The following is a 16,263-nucleotide window of genomic DNA, read 5'->3' on the forward strand; positions in this document are numbered from 1 at the left end:
AGATGATCAGATCTGTACAGCTGAAGCCCACCATATCAGAAATGCAAGAACCCTAGAGTTGCTGACCTCCAAGTAGGGTTTGGGAATGTCCCAGAATTACAGCTGATCTCCAGACTACACAGATCAGTTCCCCAGAAGAAAATGGCTGCTGTGAAGGGTAAACTCTGTTGCATTATACCCTGCTGAATTTCCTCCCTTCCCAAGCCCAGGAGCCAGCCCCAAATCACCAGGAATTTTACAACCTGATGTTGGCAAATGCAAAGAACCCTCCTGTTTCCCCTCCTTTCCTAGAACAGTAAACAGGGTGATTGTTAAGCAAGTGACAGGTTAACAATATATTTCTGATGGAATGCATTCAGCATCTAGTAATGAAGACAGCTCTAACTACTTGTTAAGGAGGATCAGTGAATTCTTGTACTTGGCATTTGAACAGTGAACATATAGCACAATGAGCCAAGTACTTTGCAGCGGCATACACTTGTTACCTTTCCGATGCCATTATGTATTAAGTCATTTATTAATACTTTATTAGACATTGCCTTCGGCTTTTGACATCTATTAACAGCCTGGTGTTGAACGTGTTCTTGTTTTAATTGTTTAATTGTTTTAATATTGTGCTGATATTTATGTTTTAATAATTTTAATGAGTCTATAATTGATTTTATGCTGTGACCCACCCTGAGCCCTGTGGGGATAGGGCAGGATATAAATCCAATAAACAAATTAAAAGATGCCTCATGAGAACAAAGACATAACACTTTTTGCTGCATAAAATAGTTACATCGGGGATACCAGGTGGTTCAGGAGCCACATGTGGCTCTTTGACATGCCACCTATGGTTCTTTTGAGCACCGTTCCCCAATATTGTTTTCACTAATGGGCCTTTGACTAATGGGCCTTTTGGTTGGCTTTTGGTTTTCCCCTTGAACATATACCACCAGAGGAATAGGTACGTTGCAGGTCCCTCTGCAACGCCTCATGCCAGGAATAGAAGCAAATGTGACCATTTTGATCGATGGAATTGCGGAAGTGGCTCTCCACAGGCCATGCAGTAAATACTAAATGAGGTGTGTCCAACCTATGGACCTCCAGATGTTCATGGACTATGAACATCTGGAGGGCCATAGGTTGGACAAATCTTCCCTCATGCATATGTTCTTTTTAAAATACTGCACAGATTTTTGTATACAAATGTGTGTGTGTTATGCAAAGAGGTGGTTATGCTAGAAGGGGGAAAGATATCCCAGGGGATCACATAATACCAGGGTTGCCCAGAGTTTGGGATAGCAGGTTTGGGGAGAAGGAGCTCAGCAGGTATAATGCCATACAGTCAAAGCAGCCATTTCTCCAGGGGAACTGATCTTAGTCACTCAGAGAACAGTTGTAATTCTGGGAGATCTCCAGGCCTCAGCTAGAAGTTGGCAACCCTAGTACAGAAGCGTTTTCTAAGACTTATAAGGAGAATATGAGAAAAGCAGGGGTGGGTTCAGTACACATGGTAAGAGCTCACACAGCCTCTGTCTCTTCAACCCAAGAGTTGCAGAATCTGGACTAGGAAAATGTGGGGGCTTCGCTACCAACTGATCTCTCCCCTTAGGGAGGATGACGTCATACCAAGAACCAAAAGCTGACACTGCCTAATGACTCAATTCATATTTTAATCAATAAGCCTTGGAGTTGGAACTAGTGATCTCTTCCAGGCTTTTTGACTGTCTTAATTTTCCTTCTTTGGAGAACTGGCTGCATTCACAGATGACAACAAACTTCCGTTTGGCCTTGATGGGCATGGATGCAAAGTGTTCTTGTGTGTGAATGCCTGCTCCTTCCTGCTTCCTTCCTCCCCTTTCATGTGGCATGTGATTAACAGATCTCTGGATGGGAACATTTCAATTCACTACAACATCAAATTCAAAGATCTGGGAAAACCAGAGTTTGGTTTCCCCCCAGCAAACTGGGATTCTATACTGCTGTGAGACCGGGGAAAGGGGGGAATCTGCACTGCAAGTGAGCTAGTGCACATGATATTTTCTTAAAAGGGGCACAGAATCTTGTTACAAAAAATAAGGGTGGATGAAGAATCATGATGATGGCAAGCGGAGAATACCCACAACGTGCATCTGAACTGAAAGGAAAAAAATGGCTAATAATGGTGAAAAAAACAGATTATCTTCTGCTTCCTGGAATCACAGCTGTAAGTGCCAAATATGTCAACAATCACAATGGCAACACAACCACCACAGAAAAAAAAATCCCTCATGTGGCAACAGCCCAGCTTTGTTACTGTGGTTTTGGTAAGATCTCCTTTAAAGCCCTTTTGGATGCCTTGTGAATGGGGTGGTGTATTTTTCTGAAGGCTCTGCCCACATCAGTATCACTTCCTTCTCCATACACCAGCAGATTTTTTTCTTTCAACTGGTACTTAGTAAATTGCTATAATAATGTTGCACTATTTATTGCTGCGATCTACTAGTTCCTCACTTTCATTTTTTTACATTAACAGAATTATAAGAGGAAATGTGCAGTTTGCGTTTTTCTCCTTATGAAAAGAACTAATCACCTGCTTTTTAAAAAGGATGAACACCGGGAGCATGGCAATAGCTCATGGGAACAGACTATTATATTTCTATAGCTAGTAATTCCTGATTTGTTTTTAAATGGGGGCAAATAGTCACTGCGAGAGAGTTAGGTAAGGAAAGTACAGGAAAACCATTGTGTGGATGCTTCATTGCAGCTGTGAATGCGTCCACATTCACAACAACAGTGAGAACTACATACAGAATCTACATGTAGAAATGTAGTGGTGACATTTTCTTGAATATGAATTCATTATCTGCCTTGTCCCATGCTGATAGTTATTTGATAGGGCTAAATTAGCAGGCTAATTTACAACAGGAGATTTTCATTGGGGAAGGAGGGAACTCTATGTGTTGAGTGGTTTTAGCCTCATACATTAATTACAGCACACTTAATATTCCTTCATACTTCTTTTGGACATTTGATCATCTTACTCATACAAATTAAATGAGCAGGACTTAGGAAGAGAGTTTCAGAACTTCAGTTTGACTCTACAAACAAAGGCTATCCTGGATATGTACACAACAGGTGGTTGTTGGTTCTGCCTCAGCAAATTTAGCTACATTTCTTACTCTTCAGTGAATCTGAAGTAATGGAAACAAGCCTATAGCAGTGTTTCACTATTAAACCTTCCGCCCAAATATGAAAAAAGCAAGAAGTCCCATTGTCTATCCTGGCTAAGATCCCAAAAACTGCAAAAAGACAGATTCCACTGTCAAGTTACAGAAGTCAAATAACCTCAAGCAAAAGCTGTTCCATAGCAGAGACCCAGAAATTCCTGGCTGCTGGATCACAGCTCACAGCTTCATGTGTTATACAAAAATATATACAACTTGCACTCAAGGCTGATATTGAAAAGATTATCTATAATAATAATAATAGATTGTTCATTCTGACATGGATAAAATGATTTATATTTATCTTCATGAAGAATCACCATGGAAAAATATAAGTTGTTTGGAGGAGGAAATTGTTGTCCCTGATTTCTGGAGACATTTGAAGGGGGGGGAAGGCCTGCAGTAACAAATCTGGCTAGCTATTTCAAATCAATGTGTAAAGTTAACCTCTCTTCATCTGTGACGCTCCTGGCCATGTACAGTTCTCTTTTGGACCCTTGGTTTATCCCTGGTTTTGTCTCTTTTTAGCCTGTTCTTCCGGTCTGCCTTCCTTTCCTTTCCTTTCCTTTCCTTTCCTTTCCTTTCCTTTCCTTTCCTTTCCTTTCCTTTCCTTTCCTTTCCTTTCCTTTCCCTTCCCTTCTTTCTAAGTTTCTAATTCTCTTTCCTCTCTGCTACTCAAGGCCTTCCTCTTCTGTTCCTTGGCATTTACATCTTTTAACTCTTCCTTTCCCCAGGTCCTTATCCTTGTCTTGTCCCCTTTATAGCATCTGAACAGTTAATTCAATTGCAGTCACAAACCCTTCAGACTGTCTCGTTCTGCTGTGACATTAAAGCAACTCAATCATACACTTGCTACTTCTGCATGCCGGATACTTACACGGTCTGTCACAAATTACTTTTTTCTCAAAGCTGCTTCAAATTATACGCAATTGCCTACATGGCAAACATTTCAGCCCAGGGAACGTACAACTTCTGAAGCAGCTTTCAGCTGTGCTACTTGAAACTGGGATTTAAGACAGATCTCAGAGGATGAATAAGATTAGCTCTGATCAGCTTGTGACCACAGGAAGCATGAGTTTCCACAGAAAGCACACCAATGGTGCTATTCCCTGAAAGTTGATAGGGTATCACACCACTGTATCACACTGCTAGACGACACCAGAGGTTTTCTTAGGGAAACAGGAGCATAATTCACAGATGCAAAAACTGAACACGCGTCTTAGTTTTGAAAAACAATATTTTCTGACCTTAGCATAAAATAATAAGGTTGATGATTCACCTATAATATTTCTACAGAAGTATGAAACATTTGTCAAGTTGAATCCATTTTGCTGAAAATAATGAAGCAACTTAAACTACAAAACTGTCTATGGAAGAGAAACTAAAATGGTAGCTAGCAACTGTGTGGTACTAAAACACTACCTTATTTTGGGGGGTTCAGACAATATGCTGTGGCATAGTTTTGTCTGTGCAGAAGTCATCCATATTTTTTAAATTCATATGAACAATGCAGGATGTGGGCCAGGATTTATTGGATGTTGGCCACCATAATGTTCAGACTCAAAAATCTAGTTAGATCTGGCTAGATGTTTCAAATGTTCTTATACCCCTGGCTTGTTTTGAAGCTGAAGTCATTATATATATTCATGCAGTTTGCATGTATTGAACCAAGATGGACATCATGCAATTAGCATCAAGACATTAAGCAGTGAGGCTTTAGAAACATGCACAACCCATCCAAGCTATCCTCTGTTATCCAGAACTCAAACTCAATCAACAGCATTAAATGATATGCAATGTCTTAAAAGCCAAAACAAGCTTACTTTGCCATAGTTGTGCTTTCTTAGGAGCCAGGCGCAATCATTATTAATATGCTTGATACATACAGAATGAACAAATGTGTTTCCTCATGCCAACAACAAAAGCCCACACTTGGTCTTCTAATCTATTGTTGCTCACATTGCCATTCTGTACCTGCTTATCACTGAGATATGAGACCCTGAGTCTTCTTTTACATCAAGCCCAACAAAAAGAAGATTATTTGGGGAAGGAGGTTGGAAGGACTCGTTTTCCCTCCAATCAGACACCACAGGCCAGCTCCCACTGTCAGGAAAGGTACAGGAAAAGAGAAACAAATACACATGCACTCACGTCAAGAAAATAACTTTAACAACCCAATCAAAAGGTGAGGGGGTGATGGAGTGGCGGTCAGAGATAGCTTCTGCACTGCCTCCAAAGAGGCAATTGGCAGCACAGGTGCCAGGGGAGAAGGGGAAAACCTTTAATCTCCCAGGAAAGCCCATAACATAAAGTGACTCATGCCACATTTTTCAGTGCCATTTCTAAGTCTGCGCAATTGGGAGGTGGCATTCCCAGTCTGAAAATAAACTGTGAGCTAACTAACGTTGGCTCCACCTCTAGGAATGCTCCTGAATGCCTCCCCCCGCCCCAAATGCCGGCATGGGAATTGTGGCATAGGTCTGCTGCCGTAGGGGCCAGCTTCTGGATTTGGCAGTCACACAGTAGCACAGCACCAAGGTAAGTGGCCCAATGCCAGCATCCATACCATCCTGGGTGGCACAGTGGGCATGGATGTTAGCATAAGGCTCCTAATGCTTTCAATGCAGCTTCAGCCTCCCACCTTGTATTGCACAGTAAAATTAGTAAAGTGAATTAGCATGAAACAGAGTGTTCTCAGAATATTATTACTTATAGTGTTTTGGTTGATATTCCATTAATTTAGATGCAAGACTAACAAAAGGCTCAATATCATTTATTATTCATACAGTTAAAAAACAAAAGGAATGGTAAGCACACTAAACGTTTGCTAGAATATGTCCAACCAATCATTTTTTGTGGAAAAAGCAAAAGGAGGGATCACTTTCAACCACTAAGAATACTGTGTAAGGAGATTACAGGCCCCATGACTGAAGAAAGCTGCATACAAAGGGAATCAGGCAAGGGTCCAAGCCTATGGCCGATTATGCATGGCGAGGTTTCCGGGACTTCAAAAAGAATTACCCATCAGCTGGCTTTTTGCTTGAGTCTAGGGGGCAATGTTTCGCGGGTTCTCTATTGTGCATTTGTTTGCTTTAATTTTTTTAATATAATCTTTAATTTGTATATTTAATCTTATTAATAGGTTGATATATCAATCTATCGATAAATCGATATACTGACATTAAAAAGGCAAACCATTAAAGAAAAGTCTCGAATACAGCATCTGTTCACTCTGACCGAACACTGATTATCTTTTATGGCGTGAAGTGAGGGGGGACTAATGGTGGCATACAACTGCAAACTGCAAAAGGACAACCTGAACTGCTGTTTTCTAAGCTCCTGAGGCTCACAATCGTCCATCTTCGAATGTGCTATAAACCCAAATATTAAGACCAACGGGTCTGGAATCACTAATTGCTTTTGTATAAAACTATGAGGATGGAGACATCCCAGTTTGTTGATCAAATGAAGGGGCAAACTGATTGACTAGTCTTATTATTTTTACATTTTGTTAGTGTTAGAATCGATTTATCAATATAGTTTATTTAATTTTTTTAAATCTAAAAATCTAAGGATATGCAGAGGCAGGGAGGCCATGGGCGATAGAAATGATATGGAAGGACAAGAAGCAGGAAGAACTTGGCAACAGGGAGGAGGGCGAGGGGGAAGTGTGCAAAGAAGCATGGGGGAGGGGTAAAACTAGGTGGATGGACTGTGGGCAGAGGGAAGAGGACTAGGGCAATGTGGTGCCCCCTGGCAAATCTGTCCTGCTCTGGCACCAAAGCAAAAGCAAAATCATGCTATAAGGAAATTTGCTTGCCCTTGAGAGAGTGGAAAGTGAGAGGGGGCTAAAGGAAAAAGTATCTGTATGAGCAATCTTGCCGTGACAGACATTCGCCTCCACCATGCAGCAAACACCTTGTGCATAATTGGCCTATGAGTCTTTTGACTTTTGCTGCCACAGAAGCCAAAGACCGGGGTAACTACATGAATGCAGATGTGATATATTTCAAAACATACTGGCTAGAGGGTGAAACTGCACACTGCAGGAGGATGCAAAAGCCAGCACTTTTATGTGGGCTAACTAAAGGGCCAACTTTATTCAATTTTACATCTGGTCTGATAATCAACCCCTCACCTTACAAGCATGCCTCAGGGTGATCACATAAGTCTTATTATGCACCACTTAAGCAACTTTACCTTCACTACTACTGCCAAACACCTAGTGATGAAGCCTAGTGATGCTGTCAAAGGTAAATTCTAGAGCAGAGTAGGTTAAAACAAAACAGCTTAACGCGAATTGTAGCAGGGCAGGAGGACTCCTAAAGGGTGAGACTGTACATTATGTGTAGTTCCGTGATATGTTGGGGGAACTTATTTTTTACATAATGTAGCCACTGAACCTCCTATATGAAGTGGAAAGCTAGTATATATAGACAAAGGCCCTCTTTACACTTTCTCCTCATTTCATTTGCCCATGGGGAATAGCACCCTTCCCTGTTATATCTTTGGGGGAAATGACAAGGGTTGAAGCAGGTAGTGGGTAGGGACAGTTTCAGTGGGAAAATGGCACAACGCAATAGAGTTAAAAAGCCATTCTTGCCTTCACTAGTTCAACAGAAGCCTGAGTGTTTTAAAAGAAAGAGAATGTTCCCCGCCCCTCCCCCAGAACAGAATGTGTAGCTTTGCCTTTAATTAGTAGCCTATCTGGGATAAGTTCCAAAGTTATGCAGCAGCTGTGAGAAATGATAATAGCACCCCAAGATAAATACTACATACAAAAGGACATCATACTTGGTTTTAATCCAGAACAATCACATTCTAGTTCTCTTATGCACTAAAATTAGAAGAATTCTTACTTCACTGCAAGCATGTATTAAAATGATGTTTTAAAAACTGATCTTTCCCTCAACTAGCTGCAGTAACAGAGTGGTTAGTGGAAGTAGTCAGAGATTTTCAATTTACATTGGCAAGTGTGTCACCGTAACACAAATACCTTTGACTAACAGTCTACTTCATTGCATGCATTCTTTCATTCGCAATTTATAACCACATTCAGTTCCTACCTTGCATCTTGTACAGCAGAGGCAGATATGTCATCTGGCAGAGCTGATAAAACAGCAGAATCTACAGGTGAGAGATCCAAGTTGTTTTGTTCACTAGCTCTGTTTGCATTCCTTTTCCTCGGTTTTTTCTTTTTTATTTCTCTTTCATTACCAGTTGGTTGATCTGTTTCTGGAACAGAAACTGGAGGAAGATCCTAGAAGGCAAAGAGAAAGGCGTACAATTAAAGTGGTGTGGAAGTTAAGAATGCTATACCGGTGCGGAGTAGCAATTAGAACGCATGAAGCTGCTTTACACTGAACCAGACTCTTGGGTCATCAAAGTCAGTATTGTCTACTCAGACAGCAGTGGATCTCCAGGGTCCAAAGGAGAGGTTTTTCACATCACCTACCACCTTGTCCTTTTAACTGGAGATGCCAGGAATTGAACCTAGGTCCTTATGCATATAAAGCAGAGGCTCTTCCACTGAGTTACAGCCCCTCCCCTAATATTGGAATTGGATCTTGAAAACCCAGGAAAACCCACTCCACTATGAAATTTGCTGGTTACACTGGCCAAGTCGTGCGCTTGTAACCTCAGCTTGTGGGTTCTGTGGGGCAGTACTTGGAAGGAGTTGCAAAGAACCAAATTTAAACAAAACAGTTTACTTCTCTTTACAAATAACATTAAACATCACCATTTAACATGACAATTCAAGGTCCTGTTCAGGTTGCATTTCAAGTCCTTCTAGTTACAGTCTACTGATACTGCCAAGTCCAATTCTTCTTTGCAAGTGGGTTGGCTCCTGAAGACTCCAAGGGCTTGATGAGCAGGATGCAACATGATGAAGGTTTCCAGGAGAACTCTCACCCATTACAACCACAAAAAAAGAAACCCTTAACAAGGTGTTAAGGGCTTATAGAAATCAAGGTCCGAGACTGGTAGCCTTGTCTTCTCCAAAGAGCTCTGCAGCCTTTCTGCTGCTCTGAGTCTCCACCCCCTTACTGGTTCAACCCATTCTGGGCATGGGGGTTACACACTGTCAGCCTAATAGAGTTGCCAGCTCCAAGTTGGGAAATACCTGGAGATTACTGGGGTAGAGCCTGAGGAGGCCAGAGTTTGGGGGAGGAGCGACTTTTGAGGGTATAATGCCATAAAATCCAATCAGCCATTTTCTCCAAGTGATGTCAAGCCCCTTTGGCATCATCATCCAGGGGTGTCCAAGACATTGTGGCACCAAAGAATTCTTTGCCTGTGCTTTGTTTATAATTACAGTAATGAATATTCTCAGTGGAGCTGTCCCCAGCTGCAGCAGCCTCTGAATTGAGACGTAAAGCCTCCTAATTTTGCACCAACTGGAAGATTAAGAGCTCAGCTACAAATGATCATAAGGAAAAATGTTGAAGTAGGGCAAAAAATCACTTCTAAGCTTCTTATGCCCTTACTTAGAGGCTCATAGAAAGAAGTCTTTCCCTGCTCATGAAATGCTTTCTTGAGTAGATGGCATACTTATCAATGTTACTAAAATACTTAATTTAATGGATTAAAAGAAAACTCCAAAGAAGATCTGTTGTTCAAAAACAACATAAATTGTATGTACACCAAAATATAGTGATGGGACAAGTGAGAAACACATTTGCACACAGGCTGCAGTTTATCTGATTTAATTATAATAGTGTAGGGTGCAGTATTCTACTAGGCAGAAGTCTAAGGAAAAGGGCATGGATGTGCAGGAGAAAACAGTGCATGTATCTGGAGTCTTGTTTGCTGTTTCAACTTAACTACTTCCAGGGCTGAAGGACCCAATATCGCATGCTCATCAGCTCTGTCATTTGTATTGTGGTGTGCAAACAAGATATCAGGAATGAACAAAGCTATGCCAAGCCCAGAGTGTGTATGGAATACATTTCTGGGTCTGGTGAAAAAAGAGAGTCAAAGTTTTGTTATCAGGATACCATTTCCAAGAGGAAGGAGGCAAAACAGTTCCTGGGATGGCAGGTGAGATTACATAGGATTCTTCAGGATCAAACTGCCTCCCTGCCTCCCCAGGAACTTTGTATTTTAAGAGCATCATCATTATTATTATATGAAATCACAGCTGCCAGATCTTCAGCCGGTGTTGGTTGGGAGTGAGCTAGGGGTATTCCTGGTGATGGAGCCAACTTTAGTTGGCTTTTAAGCCTAGAACACAGGTCTCAGACATTTGGGTAGCATAAGTCCGTTTTATCTGATGGAGGGCTTTTAGGCAGCCAGAGATTTTCTGGTATTTGCTGCCTCCCTGCACCACCTGGAAGTCCTCTGGAGGTGGTGCAGGAACAACATCATTCTTGACAGCCAGAGCCCTCTGGATTAGGGCCGAAAACGAATCATACTCATTTTGTAACAGAATCACAGATTTCTAACCTGGATGAATTTATTTCGAACTCAAGTCCATTTCCAACATTATTCATTATAACCACATCACACAAATTCAATGGAAGTTTTGTTTCGCCAAGGGATGCAAGTGTCATACATATTGCCTTTTTGTATAATGGATTACAACACAGCATATATGTAAAAGATTTTAAACTGGAAATGACTGTTAATATTGCTTACCCATTTTGTTCCTACATTTGAAACTAGTCTGTAACAACAGGGGTTAAAGTATACAAATGTTCAGGAACAAACAGGCCAACACTTTTTTCTTATTATTATTGCATTGGGCAGAAGAAACCGGGCACAGTAGAGAACATTACAAAACTGTAATGACCTAGGAATCTGAAGAATCATGACCCCTCCCTTCATTTTTCTTCTTTTAAAGATTCACAAGTGAATTGAGAACATTAATGCTACAGAAAAAATTAAGTTAATATATGATTTCAAAACAGTTTTCTTAAAATAAAAATCAGCAATGTAGCAAATAAAGATTAAACTAATGTTTATGCTATGTTATTGAAAAGTAATTTACAGTGCTTTCATACTAGTTTGGGAAGGAAGAAAGAATGGCGTAGCTTGATTTTGTCAGATCACAGAAGCTAAAGATGGTCAGTATTTGGAGGGGGAGACCACCAAGGAAGCCTCTGCAGAGAAAGGCAGTGGCAAATCACCTCTGCTCCTCACTTGCCTCAGAAGTCCCCTGTTGGATTGCCTTAAACTATGACTGACGGCACTTAATAGATTAATGTTATTATCATCTGGCATTTTTTAAAAAAACAAGCTTTATATAATTTGTCTTTGCCTTTAATTACAGCTTTTTGGCACAAGAATACTGCTGTCCAATTCTTACACTGAAGTATCAAGTAAAGCTGTCTGATCATGAATGAATGAAGTGAGTTGAGCTTATCAAATACCTATTACACATCCTAGGACAAAAAGAATGAAACATGCCTTTCAAGAGCACACCCATCAGTTTGTAGTACATATTATTATCCATGCTGCCCCTTCCAAAGTTTAAGTTTTTCTTGGAAATTTAAGCCCTAGCAACTGTGTTAGAGTGCTGAGTTGCAAACATTCCCAGAGGTCTGAAGTCTGTCAGATGAATATCAAGCGGTTAAATGAAGCACCCCTTGAAAAATATAAAGGCTTTTGGCCTTAAAAGCTGCTCTTATAAAGCCCGAAGGATGGGTGGGAACATGAACAAGCACCCGTGACTGACACAAGTGAATCTAATTCCTCTTCCCCATCTTCTTCCTGTGGTCCTTTTCTCATTAAACACATAGCCTTTTATGGCATTTATTGCAGCATGCCATCATTCTGTGTTTGGCTGAAAGTCAGCTTTTAAGAGTTACCCGAAGTTTCCATTCCTAATAACTCTGTGTTTACAGGGAGACAGAGTGCTGGAATAAATCTTAGTAAGTCAGACAAGAAAACTGTTCTTCTTACCTTTTATTGTCATCACATCTCCCAGTGTGCTTTTCTGATGTGCATATACAAACTCACCCACCAGAAAAACCCAAAGTCTGTTAGAATCATCAGTGAACTTGCTCCAAGACAGCCACTTCCGCCATAAGCAGCTTAGAAGGAACCTATCTGACTGCAGGTGAACGCTGGGAAATGGACCAAAGGTCATCCCCATGGCATCAGGAGGAATCAGATTTCAGAAGCAACTGCCAAATTGGCCGAAGAGAGAGGATAAACACATGCTAGCTGTTAAAGGCTAAAGAGAGAAGGTCACACAGCTTTTTTCAGCCAAATATTCCACACATACAGCTTAGTGGACCAAGTGAAAAGTTAATTGTGCGCATAATAGCCTGGATAATAAAAATAAGTGGGTTTAATTGTATCTGAGGCAGTCATTCCAAATTTATGCCAAATTTATCCTCATAGCAAATTTAATCTGCTTTTAAAATCTGATTTTGTTGAAGATTTCTTATCATTTCCCTCTCCAAGCAATGATGATATGTGCCAAGTGATCGTAAGCATGTATACTCAGAAGTACAGGCCTTCAAGGTTAGTAGGATATACTTCAAAAGATAGGCAGAACCATTCTATGAATTCACTGAAGACTGCAGAGTGTGTTGTGAAATTTAAAGGATCCAGTTTGTGTCCCTTGGGAGACACAATTTAAATAGAGCAAAAAGAGGGTTCTCAGTAAGACAAGAAAACCATCAGAGCAATCCTAATAATACTTTCTAGGAAGTAAGTCCACTGAACATACCTGAGTGGGATTCTGAGTTGACCTGTTCAGCAAGGCATTGGAAATGAGTGAACCATTCTCTTGAAATATATTCCACCATAAAACATTTAATGAAAACATTCAGTTTTACACATCCCAACATATCCAAGAATTGCAGGACAATTAAATCCCAAGGGAAGTAATGTTCTGTGAAGCATTTGTGGTCATAACCTTTTGGTCTGTTGCAATGGCTTCTTCTAAAAACTTTAAACTGTTATCCTCCAAACAAGTGCAGAGGAAGCAGTGGCCACTTAAATCTTCTCAGAGACATAAAGTATGCTTTGACCCAACCTTGCTCAAAAGTACATAGCACATGCTTAACAGTGATTGGGATGCAAACACAATATGACTAATGATTTATATTCACAACACCTTGTTGCCTTCCATTATTTTGGTTTAGTGATCTCTCTCCCCACGTTCCTGCCCTTGACAGATGAAAAGTTCAGTGCAGCTTGTGAGGGACCTGCAAGGACTTGTGAAGGCGGCATCACATTTCCCCTCCACCGCTATTTGCTCTTTCTCGTTCCTGAAAACCTTCTCTTATTTCTGCTTGCTTCTCACCTTTCCATCCACCAGCCATTCTTCCTGCTTCTAGAATAGTCTGCTTCTTGTAGCATTCTACTTATTTACAAATATGAATGGCCATTATGGATGGAACACCCCCCCCACCCCCAACACACACACAGGCAGATAGTTCTGGACCCAAAACTAATTTAAAAATATATATGTACATCACATCTCTTCGGTGGGGAAACATGTAATTAAGCTCTGGCCATTTCCGCACGGCCGTCAGGCGGGCTCTCCCACGCCCGGCAGGAATTCACCTTGTGGCGCTGAATGGGCCGCTCTCGCATGCAGGCATCACGCGGATGGCCTCTGGAGAGAACCCGGCGAGCTGATCTGCAGGCGGCTCCAAGCACTGAGCATCCTCTTACCCCTTCCCTTTCCCATGTACCTCTCGTGCCATTGCCGTCCTGCTGGCCTCCTTGCCAGCCCATGCGCTGCCCTCCCACCTCCAGGGGTGGGAGGGACAGCGAGGAGGGACCTAGGGAGGGCCAGCAGAGATGGCGACACCCAGAGGCACATGGGAAAGGGAAGGGGAAACAGCGTGTTCCCGGCGGCGCGGTTCGCACCACGCCGCCGGGAAGATGCTTTCCCCTCAACAACAACCCTTTAAAGGGTTGTTGTTTAGGACTGCCTGACGCCGCCCTGGGGGAGGGGGAGCGCAGTCAGGTCGGCGCTGCTGCGTTGCAGCAGCGCCGCCTGTGCGAACGGCGGCCTGGGGGCGGCATTTTTACGCCCCCAGGCCGTCGTTTTTGGCCCGTGCGGAAAGGGCCTCTCTTAAAGTCTCAGAATCTGAGCTTAGGAAAAACTTTCAGTGTAAGAGATTCTATGTTTGCACAGTTCAAGGTCCATTCTCTCATGAACCTTTCTCAAGTACTAATCACTCATCACCCCACCCCTCAGTCAGTTCAGTGTATCAGCTTGTTTTCAATTGCTTTCTACAACTTCAGTGGATTGCCCATTTTTCTTTGAAAGTATTCTGGTATTTCAGCCTGTGCCTCCAAGCATGCAATATAAAAACATACTTATACACAGAGGAAAAAGCAATTCTTGTGGGAGAAAAGGAGACTAAAGTCCAATATCTTATACATAGGGGTTTTTTTCTTTGTGAAGATAATGGTTACACAGAAAACCACCAGAAATATTGTGAAATTTTGGTATCCTGTGCTTCACACACAGCATGAGTGTCCAAGAAAACAAAGGCACCTAGGATGAGAATATATAAGGGGTTTTTTTTGTTGAAAGATATTTAGGTTTCCCATTTACCCACACTGGGCAGGGAATTATCTGTCTCCATTCCCAATTTCACGCCCTAAGAAACTGAAGAGAAGAAGAAAAAATTGCTTCTATGTAGTGACACTTTAAAAATTCCCCCTGTTCATTCTGTTCATGAACATTCTGTTCATGGAAATTGGTGAGGCAACCTACAGCACAACATCACATCCTCTCCAAAACTCCACCTTTCCCAGGCACTGCCCCCTGTGAAAAAATACATTTTTTCTTTGGAGATTTGAACTGAGTAAAACCTTCACCTTGACTTTTCAAAAGTTGTTCTTTGTTATCAGAGAACAGGCAGAAGTGGGTGGGGTGTAAAGTCAATTGCTTTTCAGTCTCACCTCCATCAACCTTTTAGAAATGCTAATACATTGAGGAGAAACACAATTTCTCCTCTAGCTGGCAGGTAATATCTAGCAGAGAACAGAGATTTGGAGGAGTTAAGTTCTAGAAAGACTTCAAGAAAAATCTCCTAGAGCCTTCAGGAAAAACCTCTTTGACCTGGCCTGACCTGGTCAATGGGAGGAGAAAGAGAGATGATAAAACTCTTGGGTATTAGATAGAGGAGCTCTTTTGAGCTGATTCCATTGAGGCAAGACAGAACTGTTACCTGGGATCTGTAGGAGATGTCCATTGCCATGTGCTGGCTTACACACCTGAACATAAACTTCAAAGTAATGGAAACCCTGTTGAACAACTGAAACCCTATGGAGCTTGCCTTATATATAACAACCACTAGGGCCTGTGCAGAGGAATTACAGGTCTGTTCCACACAGCACAAATAAGTTGTCCTAAGGATCTTAAAAAGGGTATCTTGGGAAGAAATTCCGCACAGTTTTTCCCCAAGACATTCTCAGGATGCTCAAGGCGTCCCTTTTAAAAAACACTTTGAAGTGAGCCTTTTTTCCTTAAGGCGCCTTTAAGAGGTCCTCCGCTTGGCTGTGTGGAATGCAGTGCCCAGGAGACGTCTTATTTTTCCTGTCCAACCATTTCACTCTCTGGTCAGTCTACCCTCTGCTTATGCCTGTGTGCTAGTGAAGGAGTTCTCCCTGTGTCAATTTGCTGAACGTTGTCCCAGGACACTTGTTGTGCAGGCTCCAATCCTGGCCACCTTTTCAGCCAGAAAAGTGCATAGTTGTACTCAGCTCGCTTTGCTGATTCCAGCAATACTATTTTCCTATTTTTTTCCCCAAAAAAACTACACAGACATGCTTAAGAGAATCTTAGCTGCTTGGAGGACTGTTTTACCTCCCTTTGAGAAGCAATGGGTAGACCTGCCCTCCTCAGACAGTCTTAGTTTTTTTTTACAAATTGAAGCAAGGAGAATCTCTTCAGCAGCACACAAAATGTCAGGCACAAGTGGAGTGTGAAACTGACAAGAGAGTGAAACAGTCGGGGAAAAGCCTCTTTCCCCCTATGACACCTTTGCTAGGTGGAACCAAACTGGCAGCCACCATTTTTTAAGACATCCCCTGAACTTCTCATTTTGGGTGAGCAGAGTGAAAAGAAGCAGCCGCCTCCTTTTTAAGATTTTCC

At 41.8% G+C, this 16,263-nt stretch overlaps 1 protein-coding gene across 1 annotated transcript in view; it reads right to left on the reverse strand.

Moving 5' to 3' along the window:
- Window positions 1-16,263, reverse strand: part of TACC2 (transforming acidic coiled-coil containing protein 2) — a 175,982-nt gene that overhangs the window by 136,668 nt on the left and 23,051 nt on the right. The window contains exon 4 of the mRNA XM_048506345.1: window positions 8,258-8,451. Coding sequence (XP_048362302.1) covers window positions 8,258-8,451 — 194 coding nt within the window. The remainder of the gene's footprint in view (window positions 1-8,257; window positions 8,452-16,263) is intronic.

This window comes from Sphaerodactylus townsendi, linkage group LG08, assembly GCF_021028975.2.
Source record: "Sphaerodactylus townsendi isolate TG3544 linkage group LG08, MPM_Stown_v2.3, whole genome shotgun sequence".
In the NCBI taxonomy this organism is placed as follows: Eukaryota; Metazoa; Chordata; class Lepidosauria; order Squamata; family Sphaerodactylidae; genus Sphaerodactylus; species Sphaerodactylus townsendi.